Here is a 25,509-nt window from a genome sequence, read left to right as displayed (position 1 = left end):
CCATAACTGTCACACTTTTTCTTGTATTTTGGAAAAGTCAATGTCTAGATCAGGGGTGGGGAACCTCCGGCCCGCGGGCCGTATAAGGCCTGCAAAGCAGTGTGCTCCGGCCCACCCGCTTCTGTCAGTGAAACACGCCGCCGCTCAGTCCGGCGGCAGCGTGTCTCAGCTGTCAGGACAGGGAGGAGAGCGCGGCTATGTCGGGTGGCGGCGTGTAGGACTTCAAACCAGCCGACGGTTCGTGAGCCAATCAGAGCTCGCGGACCGGCAGCCAATCAAGAGCCGCGGCTGCCGGTCCGCGAGCTCTGATTGGCTCTCGAACCGGCGGCTGGTTTGAAGTCCTACACGCCGCCGCCCACATACCCGCGCTCTCTTCCCTGTCCTGCTGACACACGAGAAAGGCCACCGAAAAGAGCGGTAAGCAGCACGGGATGGGATGGGGGGGGGGCATCTGGCACTGTGGGGGGCATCTGTATACCTGGCACTGTGGGGGGCATCTGTATACCTTGCACTGTGGGGGGCATCTGTATACCTGGCACTGTGGGGGCATTTGTATACCTGGCATGGTGAGGGGCATTTGTATACATGGCACGGTGAGGGGCATTTGTATACCTGGCACTGTGGGGGCAATTGTGGATCTGGCACTGCACTGTTGGGGGCATATGTGTATCACGTCCCATTTTAACTGGCCGCACCCATTTTTTGGGCGCGCACGCCTCCGGCGCGCATACACAGTACCTCTGAGGGGCAGACCTACTGGGGGGCAGGGTAATTTTTTAAGTTGAGAATTTTTGTATGGCCCCCGAAGGATTTTATAAATATCCAAATGGCCCTCGGTAGAAAAAAGGTTCCCCACCCCTGGTCTAGATCGTGTGGTGCAACCTTCCAGAAAATGTCTAGTTCCAGCTGTTCAAAGCTAGTCCCAGAAACCAGATGTCTTACATTTGCAGGAATGGAGCACAGGCGCGCATATGACGGCATAGTATCCATTCCTGACTGAAGAAACGTTATCAGTGAAGAAGTTTGCAAACTCATTGCAGCCTGAGTGGGAGAGCCACAACACCAAGGAGAGAGGGTTGCATCAGTCGGCAAGCATGCTGGCTTGCAAAGTATCTCCACTGTAGGGAAAAGCTGAGCCGGCCAGTTGTTTGCTGCCGTGATCTCACTAGACAGAAACTCTGGGCCTAATTCAGACCTGATCGCAGCAGAAAAATTGTTCTCTAATGGGCAAAACCATGTGCAGTGCAGGGGGGGCAGATATAACATGTGCAGAGAGAGTTAGATTTGGGTGGGGTGTGTTCAAACTGGAATCTAAATTGCAGAGTAAAAATAAAGCAGCCAGTATTTACCCTGCACAGAAACAATATAACACACCCAAATCTAACTCTCTCTGCACATGTTATATCTGCCTCCCCTGCAGTGCATATTGGGGGTAATTCATATCTGATCGCTGGGCTGCGTTTTTTGCTGTCCTGCGTTCAGATAGTCGTCGCCTACAGGGGGAGTGTATTTTCCCTGTGCAATTGTGCGTTCCTATGTGTTAGCAGCCCAGGACTTACTCTTCCAGTGTGACTGAATCCTGCTGATCGGGGCCGGAGCTGACGTCAGACACCCTCCCTCAAAACCCTTGGACACTCCTGCGTTTTTCCATACACTCCCTGTAAATTGCTCAGTTGACACCCACAAACGGCCTCTTCCTGTCAATCACCTTGCAAACGCTCGTGCGAATGGATCCTTCAAAATGCTTGCCAAGGATAAGTTTATTCGCTACCAGGTTAGTCTTCCTCCAACATCTTCCAAGACTGTGACAACTCTTCGATCAAGAGTTTGACCACTTTTATGTGTGGCAAAAAGAATGACTTGTGAGGCCCAAAGTATTCGTTGTGGCACAGATAGTCTTGGCCAAGGTGTGACAATTTCTCATCAACCCAGTCACTGAACTCCCCCAGGACGAGTGCCTTGGTGCTCCAGGACTATGAAACAGTAACAATGCCCGCACTCTGAAACCTAGACCTGAAGAACTGCAGGCAGTAATAAAGTTGAAGAAGTGAGCGTTTCTCCTAGAAGGACCCAGAGTTCAAGTGATTTTTCAAAGCAGATGCCACATTCCCTTCCCTGCGGATCTGAATGAGCGGTGGATGACAGAGTAGTACGTAGGGACTGCAGCATCTAAGATAGGCATTGTACTTTCATCTAACCAAATCTCTGCAATACAGGCTTTATCTGATGATTCAATAAGGTCAGAAAATGCAGCAGTCCTGTATCTTAAAGATCTCACATCAACTTCAGATATCATGCAGCAGTCCTGTATCTTAAAGATCTCACATCAGCAGTCCTGTATCTTAAAGATCTCACATCAACTTCAGATATCATGGATTAGCTGTTAGCACATAATCTAGTATTTAACAGATATTTTAAAGAAAAAAAAAAGAGAAAAGTAAACCAGATATCATTTTTCAGTAACAAAACAAAATTGAGATTCTAAATATTTTTTCCCAGACAGAATTTCTACTTCTACCAAGTAGTTAAATGGTAACGCTTATGAGGATATCTTTTGTGTTTGTAGGCAATGTACCCATTTATCATAAAATGTCCCTGTTACCTTTTCTTTATAGCGATTTGTTTCTACCAGTTTCACATCAGACAGGTGCGATAACAGACACATTAACAGACGTAACCTGGGAATATCAGCCAACATCCATTGGGATAAGATTACTTTATGAGGTGATCATTAATAATAACTGATGTCCCCTCTAGTCAGCTTATGATTAATTGTCTGTGTATGAGTTCTAATTTGCCCAATCACCAGTCAAGATGAATGGTATCTAAAACGTTGACATTATATAGCTATGTATATGCTCCCAAAATCCCAGGTTTTTTGGACACATCCAAAGAGAATGAAGCTCCTCTGCCTTGGGGTCTGGCACGGACTATTGCATGACATCTGGATAAGAAATAGAGAATGTTAACATCCATTTCACTAAAAATGTATCCATTTTTGTGTGTGCTTGGAAACGTTGTGTGTGTGTGTGTGTGTGTGTGTGTGTGTGTGTGTGTGTGTGTGTGTGTGTGTGTGTGTGTGTGTGTTGATAAGCAGTATAAGGAAGGACATATAGCTGATTTGGAATGAGGCGTTTAGAGTGTATTTAATTCAAGAAAAATTATATTTAAAAAAGAAAAAAAAATATAGGTGAGGGGTTGGCCTAAAATGCGGATGTGGTACGCAAGGTCGACAGTAACTAGGTCGACCACTATTGGTCGACAGGGCCTCTAGGTCGACAGATCAAAGATCAAAAGGTCGACATGAGTTTTTGATGTTTTTTTGGTGTCGTGTTCTCCGTACAGTGACCGGGAACCCTAATTAGTGCACCGTGTCCCCTGGCAGCTTAGGGCAAAATACCTCGCTGCACAGGTTACTGTTCCCAATCATAGTCCGCATAGATTGTTAAGTATGAAAAAGGTCAAAAAAAAGAAAAAAATTATGAAAAACTCATATCGACCTTTTGACCTAGAACATGTCGACAGAGACCCTGTCGACCTAGTTACTGTTGACCGAAAGTGGTCGACCTAGTTACTGTCGTCCTAGAGACCGGATCCCCTAAAATGCTGTCATTTAAAGGTCTTAATTAAGAGACCAAGAAATTCGGGGGAAAGCTTTAGCCATTATATTATTTTCTCCATGTGTAAAGACGTTCAAAGCTGCTATTACATAGCATGTTATATATTATGGACAGAGTGGGCTGTATTCCAGGAGGCATGGGAAATCTTACACATTAGCGCAATGCACATGTGCAGAAAGTGAACGGACGCCAATGCTAAGTGGAGCGCATTAAAGACCTTATTCAAATTGGATAGCAAACAAAAAAAAAAGATTGAAACTTGGCAAAACCATGTGCACTGCAGGTGGGGCAGATGTAACACGTGCAGAGAGAGTTAGATTTGGGTGGGGTGTGTTCAAACTGTAATCTAAATTGCAGTGTAAAAATAAAGCAGCCAGTATTTACCCTGCACAGAAACAAAATAACCCACCCAAATCTAACTCTCTCTACACATGTTACATCTGCCCATCTACCTGCAGTGTAGCATGGTTTTGCCCAGTTGCTAACTGTTTTGGTTTGCTAACATACCTGAATAACCCCCTAAGGCATGGAAACGGGGTGTTCTCACGTAACCAAAGTTCAGTTAGCACATAAAACTGTTCGTACAAATGCATCTTATTCAGACCAGCAGTTGCACAGATATATACTCCTGTTAGGAGGTGTATCCTTAGACGCTGATGATGATGAAGATGATGAGGCACACATGCTGCCCATGCAGGATGCATCCTGAGGAGTGCACGGTTCTGCATTTGTATAGAAAAACGTTATTGCTGCAGCCGCTATTTGTCCAAGCAGTTTGCGCCATTCTTGTTACCAAATCTGCATCAGCCTGTGAAAGTCTACCATTAGTAGCCCGGATCATTTGGAACCTGGTAGCAATACTGTAGGTTATGGTAAATCATGAAACTGATCTATATCATGGGTAATCAACGTGCGCCCCTCCTGTTGTTGCAGAACTACACAACCCAGCATGTCCCAATAGCAAAAATCTCATGCAGATCATGCTGGGATGTGTAGTTCTACAACAGCTAGATGGCCACCAGTTGCATTCTCAGTCTATATGATTGTATTGAGGTACTGTGTGGTTTGCCTAATAATATGCCAGCTACAGTAGGTTAAAGTCCTTTGGAGCAGAACTCCTGCTAATATTAATATTATAAATTGCTATCAGATGGGCAGTAACAAGCACACATATCATTGTACTATAATATATGACCTGCTAAGGGTCCTTGAGGTCTAAAGTGAAGATCCCCTGCTCTAACCAGCTAACAGAATGATTTTCTCATTCTTACATGACAGTGGCTCGTAATATACAGTGATATTTTCAAACAGAACAGCAATTGTATTTAACAGCCTTGTAAAACCCTGTGACAGAATACTCAGAGAGCCTCAGGGTACAGCTAGTGTCATCCACCGTAATAAGATAAACACCTAGATAGCGGACTGAGAAGTCATCTCTAGTCAACGGCATTCTGATCAGTAAAGCCGCACAATGCGGAGTGGACACAAATCCTCATAGAACAGGGTCTCCACACTTCAGGCTGAACCTGTCACATTGCTCAGCTAATTAAAGTTGACTGCTCACCAATTATGCTCCAGTACCCAGCTTAGATATGACACTGGCACCATTTGTCTGGGAAAATGTTATCTCAAAGTTATTCATTTTCCCGACATCTGCAATATGCTTTAAATAAAGCCTGCACCAGCCAGTGGCAAATGCCACGAAAACCAGCTCCTCTGAGTATCAACGCCTGCTAAGATCATATTACCAGTTTCAAATATAGCCTACGTCAGAAGTATGTATAAGGTGGGAGATGTGGGAGATAACAGGAGGTGATGGACAAGACCTGAAGGGTTCCTAAGCAAACAAAACAAAATAAGAATTTACTCACCGGTAATTCTATTTCTCGTAGTCCGTAGTGGATGCTGAGAACTCCGTAAGGACCATGGGGAATAGACGGGCTCCGCAGGAGACTGGGCACTCTAAAAGAAAGATTAGGTACTATCTGGTGTGCACTGGCTCCTCCCTCTATGCCCCTCCTCCAGACCTCAGTTAGGAAACTGTGCACGGAAGAGCTGACACAATAAGGAAAGGATTTGGAATCCAGGGTAAGACTCATACCAGCCACACCAATCACACCGTACAACTCGTGATACTATACCCAGTTAACAGTATGAATAACAACTGAGCCTCACGAACAGATGGCTTATAACAATAACCCTTTAGTTAGGCAATAACTATATACAAATATTGCAGACAATCCGCACTTGGGATGGGCGCCCAGCATCCACTACGGACTACGAGAAATAGAATTACCGGTGAGTAAATTCTTATTTTCTCTGACGTCCTAGTGGATGCTGGGAACTCCGTAAGGACCAAGGGGATTATACCAAAGCTCCCAAACGGGCGGGAGAGTGCGGATGACTCTGCAACACCGAATGAGCAAACTCAAGGTCCTCCTCAGCCAGGGTATCAAACTTGTAGAATTTTGCAAACGTCTTTGATCCCGACCAAGTAGCAGCTCGGCAAAGTTGTAAAGCCGAGACCCCTCGGGCAGCCGCCCAAGAAGAGCCCCCTTCCTCGTGGAATGGGCCTTTACTGATTTAGGATGCGGCAGTCCAGCCGCAGAATGTGCAAGTTGAATCGTGGAACAGATCCAGCGAGCAATAGTCTGCTTAGAAGCAGGAGCACCCAGCTTGTTGGGTGCAAGCAGGATAAACAGCAAGTCCGTTTTTCTGACTCTAGCCGCCCCGGATACATAGATTTTCAGGCACGGACTACGTCCAGCAACTTGGAGGCCTCCAAGTCCCGAGTAGCCGCAGGCACCACAATAGGCTGGTTCAAATGAAACGCTGATACCACCTTAGGGAGGAATTGGGGACGCGTCCTCAATTCTGCTCTATCCATATGGAAGATCAGATAGGGGCTTTTACAGGACAAAGCCGCCAATTCTGACACCCGCCTAGCCGAAGCCAAGGCCAAAAGCATGACCACTTTCCACGTGAGGTATTTTAATTCCACGGTCTGAATTGGCTCAAACCAATGTGATTTTAGGAAATCCAACATAACGTTGAGATCCCAAGGTGCCACTGGGGGCACAAAAGGGGGCTGAATATGCAGCACTCCCTTAACAACGTCTGAACTTCAGGCAGCGAAGCAAGTTCTTTTTGAAAGAAAATAGACAGGGCCAAAATCTGGACTTTAATGGAACCCAATTTTAGGCCCATAGTCACTCCTGACTGTAGGAAGTGCAGAAAACGACCCAGCTGAAATTCTTCTGTGGAGGCCTTCATAGCCTCACACCAAGCAACATATTTTCGCCATATGCGGTGATAATGCTTTGCTGTCACATCTTTCCTAGCTTTTATCAGCGTAGGAATGACTTCAACCGGAAAGCCCTTTTCCATCAGGATCCGGCGTTCAACCGCCATGCCGTCAAACGCAGCCGCGGTAAGTCTTGGAACAGACAGGGCCCCTGCTGTAGCAGGTCCTGTCTGAGAGGCAGAGGCCAAGGGTCCTCTGAGATCATTTCTTGCAGTTCCGGGTACCAAGTCCTTCTTGGCCAATCCGGAACGATGAGTATAGTTCTCACTCCTCTCTTTCTTATTATCCTAAGCACCTTTGGTATGAGAGGAAGAGGAGGGAACACATAAACCGACTGGTACACCCACGGTGTCACTATCGCCTGAGGGTCCCTTGACCTGGCACAATCTCTTTTTAGCTTTTTTGTTTAGGCGGGACGCCATCATGTCCACTAGTGGCCTTTCCCAACGGTTTACAATCAGTTGGAAGACTTCTGGATGAAGTCCCCACTCTCCCGGCTGGAGGTCGTGCCTGCTGAGGAAGTCTGCTTCCCAGTTGTCCACTCCCGGAATGAACACTGCTGACAGTGCTATCACGTGATTTTCCGCCCATCGGAGAATCCTTGTGGCTTCTGCCATCGCCATCCTGCTTCTTGTGCCGCCCTGTCGATTTAAATGGGCGACCGCCAAGATGTTGTCTGACCGAATCAGCACCGGCTGGTTTTGAAGCAGGGGTCTTGTGTAGGGAAGCCTCCTGACTCGACCATTGTCCCTGGAAGTTTCTTCCCTGATTGACTGCCCCCCAACCTCGGAGGCTTGCATCCGTGGTCACCAGGACCCAGTCCTGTATGCCGAATCTGCGGCCCTCTAGAAGATGGGCACTCTGCAGCCACCACAGCAGAGACACCCTGGCTCTCGGGGACAGGGTGATCAGCCGATGCATCTGAAGATGCGATCCGGACCACTTGTCTAACAGATCCCACTGAAAGATCCTTGCATGGAACCTGCCGAATGGAATTGCCTCGTAAGAAGCTACCATCTTTCCCAGGACTCGCGTGCAGTGATGCACCGACACCTGTTTTGGTTTCAGGAGGTCTCTGACCAGAGATGACAACTCCTTGGCCTTCTCCTCCGGGAGAAACACTTTCTTCTGTTCTGTGTCCAGAACCATACCCAGGAACAGCAGACGCGTCGTAGGAACCAGCTGCGACTTTGGAATATTCAGAATCCAGCCGTGCTGTTGAAGCACTTCCTGAGATAGTGCTACTCCGACCAACAACTGCTCCCTGGACCTCGCCTTTATAAGGAGATCATCCAAGTATGGGATAATTATAACTCCCTTCTTTCGAAGGAGTATCATCATTTCGGCCATTACCTTGGTAAATACCCTCGGTGCCGTGGACAGACCAAACGGCAACGTCTGGAATTGGTAATGGCAGTCTTGTACCACAAAACGGAGGTACACCTGGTGAGGAGGGTAAATGGGGACATACAGGTACGCATCCTTGATGTCCAGTGATACCATGTAATCCCCTTCTTCCAGGCTTGCAATAACCGCCCTGAGCGATTCCATTTTGAACTTGAACCTTCTTATATAAGTGTTCAAGGATTTAAAATTTAGAATGGGTCTCACCGAACCGTCTGGTTTCGGTACCACAAACATTGTGGAATAGTAACCCCGTCCCTGTTGAAGGAGGGGAACTTTTATTATCACCTGCTGGAGGAACAGCTTGTGAATTGCCGCCAGCACTACCTCCCTGTCCGGGGGAGTAGCTGGCAAGGCTGATTTGAGGTAACGGCGAGGGGGAGACGTCTCGAATTCCAGCTTGTATCCCTGAGATTGTAGAACCCAGGGATCCACCCGTGAGCGAACCCACCGGTCGCTGAAGTTCCGGATACGGGCCCCCACCGCACCTGGCTCCACCAGTGGAGCCCCAGCGTCATGCGGTGGATTTAGTGGAAGCAGGGGAGGATTTCTGTTCTTGGGAACTGGCTGTATGGTGCAGCTTTTTCCCTCTACCCCTGCCTCTGGGCAGAAAGGACGCGTCTTTAACCCGCTTGCCTTTCTGGGGCCGAAAGGACTGTACCTGATAATACGGTGCTTTCTTTGGCTGTGAGGGAACCTGGGGTAAAAATGTCGACTTCCCAGCTATCGCTGTGGAAACGAGGTTCGAGAGACCATCCCCAAACAATTCCTCACCCTTGTAAGACAAAACCTCCATTTGCCTTTTAGAATCCGCATCACCTGTCCACTGCCGAGTCCATAATACTCTCCTGGCAGAAATGGACATTGCATTTATTCTAGATGCCAGCCGGCAAATATCCCTCTGTGCATCTCTCATGTATAAGACTACGTCTTTAATGTGCTCTATGGTTAGCAATATAGTGTCCCTGTCAAGGGAATCATATTATCAGACAGGGAATCAGACCATGCTGCTGCAGCACTACACATCCATGCTGAAGCAATAGCAGGTCTTAGTATAGTACCTGAGTGTGTATACACAGACTTCAGGATAGCCTCCTGCTTTCTATCCGCAGGCTCCTTTAAGGCGGCCGTATCCTGAGACGGTAGTGCCACCTTTTTTGACAAGCGTGTGAGCGCTTTATCCACCCTCGGGGATGTCTCCCAACGTACCCTGTCCTCTGGCGGGAAAAGGTACGCCATTAGTATCTTTTTAGAAATCACTAATTTTTTATCAGGGGATGTCCACGCTTCTTCACACACTTCATTTAACTCATCTGAAGGAGAAAAAACCACTGGTTGCTTTTTCTCCCCAAACTTTTTAGTGGTACCTGGGTTAATGTCAGAAATGTGCAACACATTTTTCATTGCCGTAATCATGCAACGGATAGCCTTAGTGGAATCTACATTTGTCTCGTCGTCGTCGACACTGGAGTCAGACTCCGTGTCGACATCTGTGTCTGCCATCTGAGGTAGCGGGCGTTTTTGAGCCCCTGATGGCCTTTGAGACGCCTGGGCAGGCACAGGCTGAGAAGCCGGCTGTCCCACAGCTGTTATGTCATCAAACCTTTTATGTAAGGAGTTGACACTGTCGGTTAATACCTCCCACATATCCATCCACACTGGTGTCGACCCCGCAGGGGGTGACATCACATTTATCGGCACCTGCTCCGCCTCCACATAAGCCTCCTCATCAAACATGTCGACACAGCCGTACCGACACACCGCACACACACAGGGAATGCTCTGACTGAGGACAGGACCCCACAAAGTCCTTTGGGGAGACAGAGAGAGAGTATGCCAGCACACACCACAGCGCTATATAATTAGGGATTTACACTATTACAGAAAGTGATTTTTCCCTATAGCTGCTTAACATGTACAGTTTGCGCCTAAATTTAGTGCCCCCCCTCTTTTTTTAACCCTTTGAGCCTGGAAACTGCAGGGGAGTGCCTGGGGAGCTGTCTTCCAGCGGAACTGTGAAGAGAAAATGGCGCCAGTGTGCTGAGGGAGATAGCCCCGCCCCCTTCTCGGCGGGCTTATCCCGCTCTTTTATTAATATTATGGCAGGGGATTTTTACACATATATAGTTTATTAGACTATATTATGTGTTTTTTTGCCATGTTAAGGTACTCTAATTGCAGCCCAGGGCACCCACCCCCAGCGCCCTGCACCCATCAGTGACCGGAGTATGTGGTGTGCATGGGGAGCAATGGCGCACAGCTGCAGTGCTGTGCGCTACCTTAATGAAGACCGGAGTCTTCAGCCGCCGATTTTCTCCTCGGAATCTTCCGTCTTCTGGCTCTGCAAGGGGGACGGCGGCGCGGCTCCGGGACCGGACGACCGAGGCTGGGCCTGTGTTCGATCCCTCTGGAGCTAATGGTGTCCAGTAGCCTAGAAGCCCAAGCTAGCTGCAAGCAGGTAGGTTCGCTTCTCTCCCCTAAGTCCCTCGTAGCAGTGAGTCTGTTGCCAGCAGATCTCACTGAAAATAAAAAACCTAATAATTACTTTCTTTACTAGGAGCTCAGGAGAGCCCCTAGTGTGCAACCAGCTCGAGCCGGGCACAGATTCTAACTGAGGTCTGGAGGAGGGGCATAGAGGGAGGAGCCAGTGCACACCAGATAGTACCTAATCTTTATTTTAGAGTGCCCAGTCTCCTGCGGAGCCCGTCTATTCCCCATGGTCCTTACGGAGTTCCCAGCATCCACTAGGACGTCAGAGAAATAGGATTAATGTACTGCCCATTTTAAACAGCAATATTCACGGGAAGATGATCCTGCTGTCCATTGGGACCTTGAAGTCCTCCAGCAAATCTATTACTGTCAACAGCGGTATACACTGCTATACGTAACAATTGTATACATGGGGAGCTCAGATTTCATGGATTACAGGCTTTGCCTTCCAATATACTCTTCTCAGTATCTCCAAGAAACATGTTTTATAAGGAATAACACTGTAGATTATAATGGATACTTCAAGTCACCTCCAAGAGTGTTGAAATAATCTGGATAACTAAAATAATCATTGATTAACCACTTTTCCTTTACAAAGTTTAGGCAAAAAAGTTATTATCCAACTAGTAGAAATATTGGGAAGAGTTACGGCTGTGGCTCTCTCTCTCACTCATAGAAACAGAGAATTTGACGGCAGATAAGAACCACTTGGCCCATCTAGTATGCCCTTTTTTTAAACCATATTTTTATCTCAAAAGTTGTTTGATCCTAATTTCTTTGTAAGGATATCCTTATGTTTATCCCATGCATGTTTAAATTGCTCTACTGTCTTAGCCTCTACCACCTTTGATGGGAGGCTATTCCACTTGTCCACTACTCTTTCTGAGAAGTAATTTTTCCTCATATTTCTCCTGAACCTCCCCCCCTCCCCCTCTCCGGTCTCAATGCATGTCTTCGTGTCCTATTGCTTCTCTTCATATGGAGAATGTTTCCCTCCTGGACTTTGTTAAAAAAAACCTTGATATATTTGAAAGTTTCTATCATGTCCCCCCTTTCCCTTCTCAGCTCCAAACTCTCTACATATACAGTAGGAGCGTGGCTTGGAGTAGCATGGAGTAAGCAGCACACTGCCAGCTCTCCCACATACATGTTGTAATACCGGCTGTTCCTGGCTCAAATTTGATACAGTGGTGGGATGTCCTCCCCTCACCCTCCGGTGTGCTCTGTGAGTCTCTCCATGCTGGTGTGCTCTGATCACAGCAGTCGGGTCCTGCTACTCTCCTGACTCTCTGAGTTCTGGTCCCTGCGACTCCCTCCTTGGTGCTGGCGGTACTCTCATTGGTCCATGTGGTTGCTCCTGGAGATGTAACTGGCTGGAGGCTCCTTTTCAGGTTCTACCTGAATTCTCATGGTAGAGGGGGCTTCCTCTAGCTCCTCAGTAGTCTCCTCGGTGTGGCTTTATTTCTGCCCCTGATGCCCTCTCTCCATCTCTCTGGGTGCTATCTAAGCCACTATTTGATCTGCTTAACCATATTACTTGCCAGTGACCTTCTCCATTGGTGCCTCTATTGTAGACTTCTGTGTATACATTCACTGTGTATCCTCCTATCACCTACTGGCCACCAGGGTTGCAAAAAAATAGGATTTTTTAAAAACAAACAAAAATCGTTTTTTATCGATTTAAACATATTTTTGGGATTTAAATAGGATTTTTTTATAAAACTTATTTTTAAGTAAACTGTTTAATTTATATGTTTACACCTTTAGGGAAATTTACTCAGCTCCTGATTTTGACCGAGATGGTGTTTTTTCTTCAAAGTGTCATCTCGGGAATTTACTAAACTCAAATCACGGCAGTGATGAGGGCATTCGTATTTTTTTAGAACTCAAAGAAAAAAATTACGAATGAATACACCATCGGTCAAATACGCCTGTTATTTGGTAGAACTCGGTAATTTACTAAAAAGTGTAATTCACAAACACTGCCGGCAATAGCCAAACATTGCCGTGAAAAAATACAAATCGTAAAAAAGTGCTAAAATAAAACAGACCTGCTTTTTTTTACCGTGTTCTGATAGGCATGCACAGATCCATGAGATTCGTGCATGTTTATCAGTGGGAAGGGGTGGGAAAGTGTTAAATTTGTGGAAAAAAAATGCGTAGGGTCCCCCCTCCTATGCAAAACCAGCCTCGGGCTCTTTGAGCCGGTCCTGGTTGAAAAAATATGGGGGGGGAAATGACAGGGGTTCCCCCATATTTAATCAACCAGCACCGGGCTCTGCGCCTGGTCCTGGTTCCAAAAATACGGGGGACAAAAAGCGTAGGGGTCCCCCGTATTTTTGAAACCAGCACCGGGCTCCACTAGCCAGGTACATAATGCCACAGCCGTGGGTCACTTTTATATTGGCCCCTGCGGCCCTGGCATTACATACCCAACTAGTCACCCCTGGCCGGGGTACCCTGGAGGAGTGGGAACCCCTTAAATCAAGAGATCCCCCCCTCCAGCCACCCAAGGGCCAGGGGTGAAGCCCGAGGCTGTCCCCCCCATCCAAGGGCGGCGGATGGGGGGCTGATGGCCTTTTTGTCAAAATGTGAATATTGTTTTTAGTAGTAGTACTACAAGTCCCAGCAAGCCTCCCCCGCAAGCTGGTACTTGAAGAACCACAAGTACCAGCATGCGGAGGAAAACCGGGCCCGCTGGTACCTGTAGTACTACTACTAAAAAAATACCCCAATAAAAACAGGAGACACACACCTTGAAAGTAAAAGTTTATTACATACATCCACACCTCCAAACATACATACTTACCTATGTTCACACGAGGGTCGGTCCTCTTCTCCGTGTAGAATCCATGGGGTACCTGTGGGAAAAATTATACTCACATAATCCAGTGTAGATCGGTCCTCTTCTGTTCTTTTTGTAATCCACGTACTTTGCAAAATAAAAAAACTTTGTGGTCAGCGGTGAGGTTACTTTCGGTCAACCGCTGACCGCAAAGTTCCCACCATTGGTTACAATGGAGCGCATAGGCGCTACATTGTATCACTGCCGTGTGCTGCCTGACAGACACTACAGGAGCACACAGCCAATCAGGAGGGTGCCACGACGTGGCGCTCCCTGATTGGCTGAAGGAACCCTCTTAGACAGAAGTCAGGGGGGGGTTCCTGGCAGTCGGGGAGAGGAGTCCCATGTGAAAACATGGGGCCCCTTTCAGTGCGTGGTCGGGTGTCCGTTTTTTTATTTTGCAAAGTACGTGGATTACAAAAAGAACAGAAGAGGACCGATCTACACTGGATTATGTGAGTATAATTTTTCCCACAGGTACCCCATGGATTCTACATGGAGAAGAGGACCGACCCTCGTGTGAACATAGGTAAGTATGTATGTTTGGAGGTGTGGATGTATGTAATAAACTTTTACTTTCAAGCTGTGTGTCTCCTGTTTTTATTGGGGTATTTTTTTAGTAGTAGTACTACAGGTACCAGCGGGCCCGGTTTTCCTCCGCATGCTGGTACTTGTGGTTCTCCAAGTGCTGGGACTTGTAGTACTGCTACTAAAAACAATATTCACATTTTGACAAAAAGGCTATCAGCCCCCCATCCGCCGCCCTTGGATGGGGGGGACAGCCTCGGGCTTCACCCCTGGCCCTTGGGTGGCTGGAGGGGGGGACCCCTTGATTTAAGGGGTTCCCACTCCTCCAGGGTACCCCGGCCAGGGGTGACTAGGTGGGTATGTAATGCCAGGGCCGCTGGGACCAATATAAAAATGTCCCCCGGCTGTGGCATTATGTACCTGGCTAGTGGAGCCCGGTGCTGGTTTCAAAAATATGGGGGACCCCTATGCTTTTTGTCCCCCGTATTTTTGGAACCAGGACCAGGTGCAGAGCCTGGTGCTGGTTGATTAAATATGGGGGAACCCCTGTCATTTCCCCCCCCATATTTTTACAACCAGGACCGGCTCAAAGAGCCCGAGGCTGGTTTTGTTTAGGAGGGGGGACCCCACGCATTTTTTTTTTGGATTCTTAACAATGTTTTATTTTTTACGAATGGTGCACAATGAAGCCCAGCACGGATCTCACAGATCCGGCCGAGATTCATTGTGTTAAAGTCGGCAGTGTTTTACAATTCACTCCCGTAAAACACTGCCAAAAAATACGAATGACATCGACATCGGTAAATACGAAAATGCAGAATACAACAGCTTAGTAAATTAGTCGTAATAAATTCAAAAAGTTGCAAATTTACACTTTCGATGTCATTCGTGTTTGAACTTTAACCTCAATCGGAAAAATACGAATTTAAGTAAATTTACCCCCTTGTTTTAGTAATACATGAACAATTTTTTAAGTGAGAACAGTAACAAAATGGACACAGTAATAGAATAATTACACACTAAACAGTTGCATCAAGAAGTACAATTAGACTCTGATTTTCTCTCAATCAGTTGTTTGAGTCTGAGTCAAACATGTACATGTCTTTGTCCACGTCGTCACATTTGTCCTCAACAGAAAAGGCTCTGTAGCATGCAACCAGCTTAGCTGCTTCTTCATTTCCCAATCTTTTGCTTGTTTTGGATTGTACAAAACCGTACATTGAAAAAATCCTTTCAATTCCTGCACTTGATGAAACTGCGCTGAACATCTGCTTCAGAAGATTTGCCACAGAAGTGTCTAACCGAAGTTGAGCTGTGTAGGACATCCACCAGGCTAGAGGAGATACTTGGCGTAAAGTGACCACTTCAAACATGTTTGGTACAAATGGTTTCATGGATGCATGAAAGTTGATGATGACCGGCATAACTTGATGATGAGCAAACTCTATAGCAGTCTCAGTTTCAGCAGGACTAAACTTTTTTCCCCTGTGCCTAGGATCAAGTAGATTAGACAGCAAGTGGACATCTGTGAGTGCAATTATAGCTCTTGTCTTTGCCATCTTTACTACTGTGGTGTCCAATCTCTTCAAGATCAGGTAACAGCTTCTTCCACACTTGTACGACCTCACTGATTGTGCAGTTGCGTCTTTGTGCACGATCCAGGGCTACAGCTACAGGTTTCAGTCGAGCCAAATAATCTTCAGCACTCTGCCTAATACCAAAGTTATTAACTTTGTTAATAATGTCTTGTGGGATATCATCTTTGTTTTCATCACATACTCTAACAAGAATAGGCCAGTTTTTAAGAGAGGACTCCAAACAGTCTGCCATAGTATTCCAGCGTACGTCACTTGGTAGAATATACTTGGTAGAATCTCCTATACACCTTCTATTATTCTTCCCAACTGAGCTAAGTATAAAAAAAAAAAAAGGACTGCCCCCACCTACACGTCTATCTCTTTCTAAGCAAAAGTTGTAGTTTTTTAACGTTTTGATTTAAATCATGATTTAATCGTTGATTTAATCATTTGATTTAAATCATGCAACCCTGCTGGCCAAACACCTACCTCTTTCAGTGAAGAGCCCGTGTTGAAGACAGTCCAATCATGAACGCCATATCTCTACGAGTAGAAATACTCTATCTACCATAGACTATGGGACAGATGATGCTGACCCAGATTTGGAGTCACATGGACATTGGCCCTCATTCCGAGTTGTTCGCTCGCTAGCTGCTTTTAGCAGCATTGCACACGCTAAGCGGCCGCCTACTGGGAGTGAATCTTAGCTTTGCAGAATTGCGAACGAAAGATTCGCATAATTGCGAATAGAAATTTCTTTGCAGTTTCTGAGTAGCTCGGGACTTACTCTGCCACTGCGATCAGTTCAGTCAGTTTCGTTACAGGTTTGACGTCACAAACACACCCAGCGTTCGCCCAGACACTCCTCCGTTTCTCCAGCCACTCCCGCGTTTTTCCCAGAAACGGCAGCGTTTTTCCGCACACACCCGTAAAACGGCCAGTTTCCGCCCAGAAACACCCACTTCCTGTCAATCACATTACGATCACCAGAACGATGAAAAATCCTCGTTATGCCGTGAGTAAAATACCTAACTTTTGTGTAAAATAACTAAGCGCATGCGCAGTAAGCGACTAATCGCAATATAGCGAAACTCGACAACGAGCGAACAACTCGGAATGAGGGCCATAGTTCCCTGAGCACTTGTATCCTCTGTGGGTAACCTGGCTTTAACCTGCAAGTACTGTATGTCAACTGTGGTTTCCATTATTTGCAATGTCGCCTTTTTATAGTTCTCATATTTCATATCATACAGCTCTGTTCTTTTGTTTTCTATTGATATATTGGAAAAGTTAGAACCTCGGAAAATGGTGTGAGGAGTAGATGTGCTTTTACACATTTAATGTATTCTAAATAATGGTCAACTTACCTTAAACTTATGCAGGAAGAACAATTTGAAATTACAGTTCCGCTGTGTGATTGGCTGTGCTTGGTTTCCAGAAAAATATCACAGCTTTGTCTGGAATGCTATGCACAATGAGCCTAATTCAGACCTGATCGCTAGGGTGCGTTTTTTGCATCCCTGCGATCAGGTAGTCGCCGCCTACAGGGGGAGGGGGAAATAGCTGTGCAGAGGTGCGATGGCATATGCAGGAGAGCTGCAGAAGTTTGTGCAGTCTCTGCACAGCCCAGGACTTACTCTTACAGTGCGATGATCGGAGCCGGAGCGGACGTCAGAAACCCTCCCTTCAAACGTCTGGATCCTCCTGTGTTTTTCTGGACACTCCCTGAAAACGGTCAGTTGCCACCCACAAATAGCCTCTTCATGTAAGTCACCTTGCGATCGCCAGTGCGATCGCTTTTCTCGCACCATCCCATCGATGACCGGCGCTCCCCCATCGCTGCGGACTGACGCACCTGCGCATCTCGGTGCATATGCATTCGCAGTTCAGACCTGATCGCATGCTGTACGAAAACGCAGCCTAGCCATCAGATCTGAATTAGCCCCAATAAGAGATTTTGAAAATCTTTGATATATGAATATACTGAATATATATGAAATATTTGAAATTTGAGAAATCATAGATTTGATAGAGGATAACTACTCAGACTCCCTTGCTGGAATCTGTGCTAAACCAGTGCAATCCTGATTACATGGAATGGGATCATCCAGAGAGGACATATCCTCTGCAGCATATGACACAGAGTCCCTGGACATTGCTTAATGGAGACCACAAACACTCCACACACACAGGCGAGGGCAGACAGAGTTTCACGCCCAACAATGGCAAGAGACACACAGACATGGGAGCCAACCCACACACAGCGCTATTGATATAAAGGGAGACCCCTTATCAGTGCTGACTGTGCACCTTAATAGGTTACACAGTCGTTTTGCAGCCTCCCCCCTTCTACAATACCCTGGTACCGTGAGAGATAGCTGGAGTTGCTGTGGAGGGACTTGCTCTTCACTGACAGCGCTGTCAGGCAGGAAAATGGCGCTGAACACTGCTGAATCCGTTCTGAGGAGAAGCTCTGCCCCCAAAATGGCGCTGTCCTCCCGCTCTTCAAAGGATTATACTGGCCTGAGGATTGATGCTGGCTGAGATCTGGGAACCCCGATAGGCTGTGTGACCAGTGTAGGGTGTAGGCGCTGGCTCAGGGTGCCCCTCACAGCGCCGCACTATATTCCGCTGAGACTCCTGGAGCGCAGTTAATACTGCACTCCTACCCTGATGCCGCCATCTTCACACCGGCCCCCCGCTTGTTAGGGGGGTCGATAACTCATTTGCCACAATCTTCAGCTCTGTAAGGTGTCGGCGGCATGCTGCTGGGATGAGCGATCTCCTGTGGCGGGGAACGATCTATCCCCTCTGGAGCTCAGTGTCCAGTCAGCGGAGACAGTAGCTCAGACCCCGCAGGGCGACACTGCTCCCCCCTCAGTCCCTCGCTTCAGGGAGGCTGTTGCCAGCAGCCTCCCTGTAAAATAATAAACTCTAAAAATAAACTTGACAAAGGAAACTCTGGAGAGCTCCCCTAGCTGTGACCGGCTCCTCCGGGCACATTTTCTAAACTGGTAGGAGGGGCATAGAGGGAGGAGCCAGCCCACCCTCTCAAACTCTTAAAGTGCCAATGGCTCCTGGTGGACCCGTCTATACCCCATGGCACTAATGTGGACCCCCAGCATCCTCTAGGATGTAAGAGAAACAAATGTGCACACTGGGGGTAATTCCAAGTTGATTGCAGCAGGAACTTTGTTAGCAGTTGGACAAAACCATGTGCACTGCAGGGGGGCAGATTTAACATGTGCAGAGAGAGTTAGATTTGGGTGGGGTGTGTTCAATCTGCAATCTAGATTGCAGTGTAAAAATAAAGCAGCCAGTATTTACCCTGCACAGAAACAAAATAACCCACCCAAATCTAACTCTTTCTGCACATGTTATATCTGCCTCCCCTGCAGTGCACATGGTTTTGCCCACTTGCTAACAAAATTCCTGCTGCGATCAACTCAGCGTTACCCCCATTACACGGTTGGCGTAATGGTTAGCATTACTGCCTCACAGCACTGTGAGTTTATTTCCCACCACACCACTAACTGTCCTGCGGGTACTGCGGTTTCTGCCCGCACACCAAAAATATACTGGTAGATGTATTGGCTCCTGACAAAAATTCTATAGTATACATGTGTGGGTACATGCGGTAGGGAATATAGACTGTAAGCTCCACTGGGGCAGGAACTAATGTGAATGGCCAAATAATCTCTGTAAAGTGATGCAGAATACGTATGTGATATCTAAATAACTTAATAAATACATGAATGAATGGCCATTTATAATGCTATGGACATAGGGCCTGACTCAGAGTTGTATGATGTTGCGCAGATGCGGAGAAGCAGCTGTGCAATACCGTACCGCAAATATGCTAATGCAGCAGGAGGCATCTGTTGTAAAAACAGTGCATACGGAAAGTATTCACATCGCTTCACTTTTTCCACATTTTGTTATGTTACAGCCTTATTCCCAAATGGAATAAATTAATTTTTTCCCTCAAAATTCTACACACAATACCCCATAAAAAAACTAAGAAATCACATGTACATAGGTATTCACAGCCTTTGCTCAATACTGTGTTGATGCTCCTTTGGCAGCAATTACAGCTTCAAGTCTTTTGAATATGATGCCCCATTTCCGTCTCAGAGCTGCAGCCGAGGTCAGTAAATCGACACTCCCACAAAATGGAGGCAGACCCCGTCACCGCCCCTTCCCCGCCCCCAAATGCCCTCAGCCTGTCAATCATTGCATGCGAGGACACAGAACGGATCCTGCACAGGCTCTGTGTCCTTACCATCGGGTTAGTGTACAGGTCTGAATCAGGCCCATACAGTGCAATCCCAGTTGTCACAACAGAATGAACTAGTATAAACAGTATAAACTACTGTATTGTAAATTTGTGCCTTTTATATACTAAGTCCAGACAGGCATATACAGTAATTTACACCATATTTCTAATCACAGCGGAATCCGACATTTTACAGTATATTGTGCTTCCTGAAGAAAACTATTTTAACTAAGGGAAGTTGCCCATAATTTGGAAAACCGTAATTGTGTATAAATGTGTCAAGGTTTGTCGTAAAACCAATCACCACTACCATTCATTTCACCAGACGTGCCTATTAATCACACCACTGCTGGAAATATCCGCCAGATGATTACACCACTTTACAAACTGCAGACACCGCACATTTCACAAACAGTTATGCAACAAATAAAAAAAGAGTGAGCATGGTCTTCTTATACATCTAGTATTGGAAAGGGGAGAAATAGTCTCTCTCACCTCATAGCAGTTGTCCACACTGAGACACGTGTACACGTTCTGCTGCATCTCCAGGACATCCTGAAGAAGTCCCTTCCAGTGGCTCTCACTGACCGGAGGCTGTCTACGAGAAACAGACATAAAAGAGAACATGAACAAGACTTTACAAAATGGATGTTATATACAGTACATATACTATAATATGAAATAAAGCATGTTGCGGAGTGTCACCCTGGCCTACTCCCTCATCTTTACCCCACCCATTCAAAATATCTTACTCTTGATGCTTCCACCTCTCACCAGTGATTCCACCATAACTCTTATCCACGTACACATCATCTCCTGCCTTGACTACTGTAACCTTGCACTAACTCTTATTTTCCCACTTCAATCTGTCCTGTATGATACTGCTTGTCTCATTTTCCTCTCTAGCCCACCTGCATTGGCCCCATACCTCCTCTTCTTCCTTCCCTGGCTCCGGATTCCCATCGATTCACTATCCTCACCCTCACACACAAAGCACTCAGTTGACTACTTAAAAGCAAAAAATGCAATTAATACTCAAAAAAAAAAAAAAAAAAAGGCATCGGGGGCATGATAAAATGCCCCAAAAAGGTATTCCAAATCAACGTGATGTGTGGCAACAAGGTATGTAACTTTCTGGTGTTTTTTTCATCAATATCAATAAATAAGCCCCTCAATCGCTCCACTCCCTCTTACATCTCCAACCTCACTGTTGTCCGCATTCCCTTTCATCCTTTCCGCTCTTAGGGTGCATACACACTATGCAATATCGCATACGATCCGGCTGATATCGTCCAATTCGTTGCAATATTGTATAGAGTGTATGCACAATACAGGATACGATGCACGCTCCCACGGGTCATATCCAGCATCAAAGGGCCATGCTGCAGCTCCTCAATCCCGTCCCAGCTGACATTGGCAAGGGTGTATGCACTTGCTGATGTCAGGACCCGGTTGTAGATGATGCAGCATCACATCGTTCTGATGTGTACACAGCCTTACACGGATCACTGCCACACCTCCATCACTGTTACCGCCTCTCATCCCAAACTCAAACATTCTACCAGATGAACCAGCTTAAACATGCATTCAAATCCTTTTGAGTAAAGTCTATCATCCTTCTTCCTAAATCCCCACGTACCGCTCCTCCCTTCTCCTGCTTTTCTTCTCAGATCATCGTCCAACTGTTAAAAATAAGAATTTACTCACCGGTAATTCTATTTCTCGTAGTCCGTAGTGGATGCTGGGAACTCCGTAAGGACCATGGGGAATAGCGGGCTCCGAAGGAGGCTGGGCACTCTAGAAAGATTTATGACTACCTGGTGTGCACTGGCTCCTCCCACTATGACCCTCCTCCAAGCCTCAGTTAGGACACTGTGCCCGGACGAGCTGACATAATAAGGAAGGATTTTGAATCCCGGGTAAGACTCATACCAGCCACACCAATCACACCGTACAACTCGTGATACTATATCCAGTTTGACAGTATGAAAACAACTGAGCCTCTCAACAGATGGCTCAACAATAACCCTTTAGTTAGCAATAACTATGTACAAGTATTGCAGACAATCCGCACTTGGGATGGGCGCCCAGCATCCACTACGGACTACGAGAAATAGAATTACCGGTGAGTAAATTCTTATTTTCTCTGACGTCCTAGTGGATGCTGGGAACTCCGTAAGGACCATAGGGATTATACCAAAGCTCCCAAACGGGCGGGAGAGTGCGGATGACTCTGCAGCACCGAATGAGAGAACTCAAGGTCCTCCTCAGCCAGGGTATCAAATTTGTAGAATTTTGCAAACGTGTTTGCCCATGACCAAGTAGCTGCTCGGCAAAGTTGTAAAGCCGAGACCCCTCGGGCAGCCGCCCAAGATGAGCCCACCTTCCTTGTGGAATGGGCATTTACAGATTTTGGCTGTGGCAGGCCTGCCACAGAATGTGCAAGCTGAATTGTACTACAAATCCAGCGAGCAATAGTCTGCTTAGAAGCAGGAGCACCCAGCTTGTTGGGTGCATACAGGATAAACAGCGAGTCAGATTTTCTGACTCCAGCCGTCCTGGAAACATATATTTTCAGGGCCCTGACAATGTCCAGTAACTTGGAGTCCTCCAAATCCCTAGTAGCCGCAGGCACCACAATAGGCTGGTTCAGGTGAAACGCTGACACCACCTTAGGGAGAAACTGGGGACGAGTCCTCAATTCTGCCCTATCCATATGGAAATTCAGATAAGGGCTTTTACATGATAAAGCCGCCAATTCTGACACTCGCCTGGCTGAAGCCAAGGCCAATAACATGACCACTTTCCACGTGAGATATTTTAGATCCACGGTTTTTAGTGGCTCAAACCAATGTGATTTTAAGAAACTCAACACCACGTTGAGATCCCAAGGTGCCACAGGAGGCACAAACGGGGGCTGAATATGCAGCACTCCTTTCACAAATGTCTGAACTTCAGGTACTGAAGCTAGTTCTTTTTGAAAGAAAATCGACAGAGCCGAGATCTGTACTTTAATGGAGCCTAGTTTTAGGCCCATATTCACTCCTGCTTGCAGGAAATGCAGAAATCGACCCAGCTGAAATTCCTCTGTTGGGGCCTTTTTTGCCTCGCACCATGCAACATATTTCCGCCATATGCGGTGATAATGCTTTGCCGTAACATCTTTCCTGGCTTTAATAAGCGTAGGAATGACTTCTTCCGGAATACCCTTTTCCTTCAGGATCCGGCGTTCAACCGTCATGCCGTCAAACGCAGCCGCGGTAAGTCTTGGAACAGACAGGGCCCCTGCTGTAGCAGGTCCTGTCTGAGCGGTAGAGGCCACGGGTCCTCTGAGAGCATCTCTTGAAGTTCCGGGTACCACGCTCGTCTTGGCCAATCCGGAACCACGAGAATTGTGTTTACTCCTCGCTTTCTTATTATTCTCAATACCTTTGGTATGAGAGGCAGAGGAGGGAACACATAAACCGACTGGTACACCCACGGTGTCACTAGAGCGTCCACAGCTATCGCCTGAGGGTCCCTTGACCTGGCGCAATATCTTTTCAACTTTTTGTTGAGGCGGGACGCCATCATGTCCACCTGTGGTTTTCCCCAACGGTTTACCAGCATCTGGAAAACTTCTGGATGAAGTCCCCACTCTCCCGAGTGGAGGTCGTGTCTGCTGAGGAAGTCTGCTTCCCAGTTGTCCACTCCCGGAATGAACACTGCTGACAGTGCTAGAACATGATTCTCCGCCCATCGGAGAATTCTTGTGGCTTCTGCCATCGCCATCCTGCTTCTTGTGCCTCCCTGTCGATTTACATGGGCGACTGCCGTGATGTTGTCTGACTGGATCAGCACCGGCTGGTGTAGGAGCAGGGATTTTGCCTGACTTAGGGCATTGTAAATGGCCCTTAGTTCCAGAATATTTATGTGAAGGGAAGTCTCCTGACTCGACCATAGTCCTTGGAAATTTCTTCCCTGTGTGACTGCCCCCCAGCCTCGAAGGCTGGCATCCGTGGTCACCAGGACCCAGTCCTGTATGCCGAACCTGCGGCCCTCTAGAAGATGGGCACTCTGCAGCCACCACAGTAGAGACACCCTGGTTCTTGGAGACAGGGTTATTAAGCGATGCATCTGAAGATGCGATCCGGACCATTGGTCCAACAGGTCCCACTGAAAGATTCTGGCATGGAACCTGCCGAAGGGAATTGCTTCGTAAGAAGCTACCATCTTTCCCAGGACCCGCGTGCAGTGATGCACCGATACCTGTTTTGGTTTCAGGAGGTCTCTGACTAGAGATGACAACTCCCTGGCTTTCTCCTCCGGGAGAAACACTTTTTTCTGGACTGTATCCAGAATCATACCCAGGAACAGTAGCCGTGTCGTCGGAACCAGCTGTGACTTTGGGATATTCAGAATCCAGCCGTGCTGGTGCAGCACTTCCTGAGATAGTGCTACTCCCACCAACAACTGTTCCTTGGACCTCGCCTTTATTAGGAGATCGTCCAAGTACGGGATAATTAAAACTCCCTTTTTTCGAAGGAGTATCATCATTTCCGCCATAACCTTGGTAAATACCCTCGGTGCCGTGGACAGTCCAAACGGCAGCGTCTGGAATTGGTAATGGCAATCCTGTACCACAAATCTGAGGTACTCCTGGTGAGGGTGGTAAATGGGAACATGCAAGTAAGCATCCTTGATGTCCAGGGATACCATGTAATCCCCCTCGTCCAGGCTTGCAATAACCGCCCTGAGCGATTCCATCTTGAACTTGAATTTTTTTATGTATGTGTTCAAGGATTTCAAATTTAAAATGGGTCTCACCGAACCGTCCGGTTTCGGCACCACAAATAGTGTGGAATAGTAACCCCGGCCTTGTTGAAGTAGGGGTACCTTGATTATCACCTGCTGGGAATACAGCTTGTGAATTGCCGCTAGCACCGCCTCCCTGTCTGAGGGAGCAATCGGCAAGGCAGATTTTAGGAACCGGTGGGGTGGAGACGCCTCGAATTCCAGTTTGTACCCCTGAGATACTATTTGAAGGATCCAGGGATCCACCTGTGAGCGAGCCCACTGATCGCTGAAATTCTTGAGGCGTCCCCCCACCGTACCTGGCTCCGCCTGCGGAGCCCCACCGTCATGCGGCGGACTTGGAAGAGGAAGCGGGGGAGGACTTTTGCTCCTGGGAACCTGCTGTTTGTCGCAGCCTTTTTCCCCTACCTCTGCCTCTGGACAGAAAGGACCCGCCTTTTCCACGCTTGTTTTTCTGGATCCGAAAGGACTGAACCTGATAAAACGGCGCCTTCTTAGGCTGTGAGGGGACATGGGGTAAAAATGCTGACTTCCCAGACGTTGCTGTGGAAACTAGGTCCGAGAGACCATCCCCAAATAATTCCTCACCCTTATATGGCAAAACTTCCATGTGCCTTTTAGAATCTGCATCTCCTGTCCACTGGCGAGTCCATAAGCCTCTCCTAGCAGAA

General features: G+C 47.1%; 1 protein-coding gene across 3 annotated transcripts in view; it reads right to left on the bottom strand.

Moving 5' to 3' along the window:
• NBAS (NBAS subunit of NRZ tethering complex) overlaps window positions 1-25,509 on the bottom strand; it is a 1,316,984-nt gene that overhangs the window by 840,911 nt on the left and 450,564 nt on the right. For all 3 annotated transcript variants that reach the window (XM_063915380.1, XM_063915382.1, XM_063915381.1), the window contains one exon: window positions 20,540-20,642. In XM_063915380.1, coding sequence (XP_063771450.1) covers window positions 20,540-20,642 — 103 coding nt within the window. The remainder of the gene's footprint in view (window positions 1-20,539; window positions 20,643-25,509) is intronic.

Source organism: Pseudophryne corroboree, chromosome 4, assembly GCF_028390025.1.
Source record: "Pseudophryne corroboree isolate aPseCor3 chromosome 4, aPseCor3.hap2, whole genome shotgun sequence".
In the NCBI taxonomy this organism is placed as follows: domain Eukaryota; kingdom Metazoa; phylum Chordata; class Amphibia; order Anura; family Myobatrachidae; genus Pseudophryne; species Pseudophryne corroboree.
Note: the sequence above shows the minus strand (reverse complement) of the source record. Positions and strands in the feature narration are given on the sequence as shown.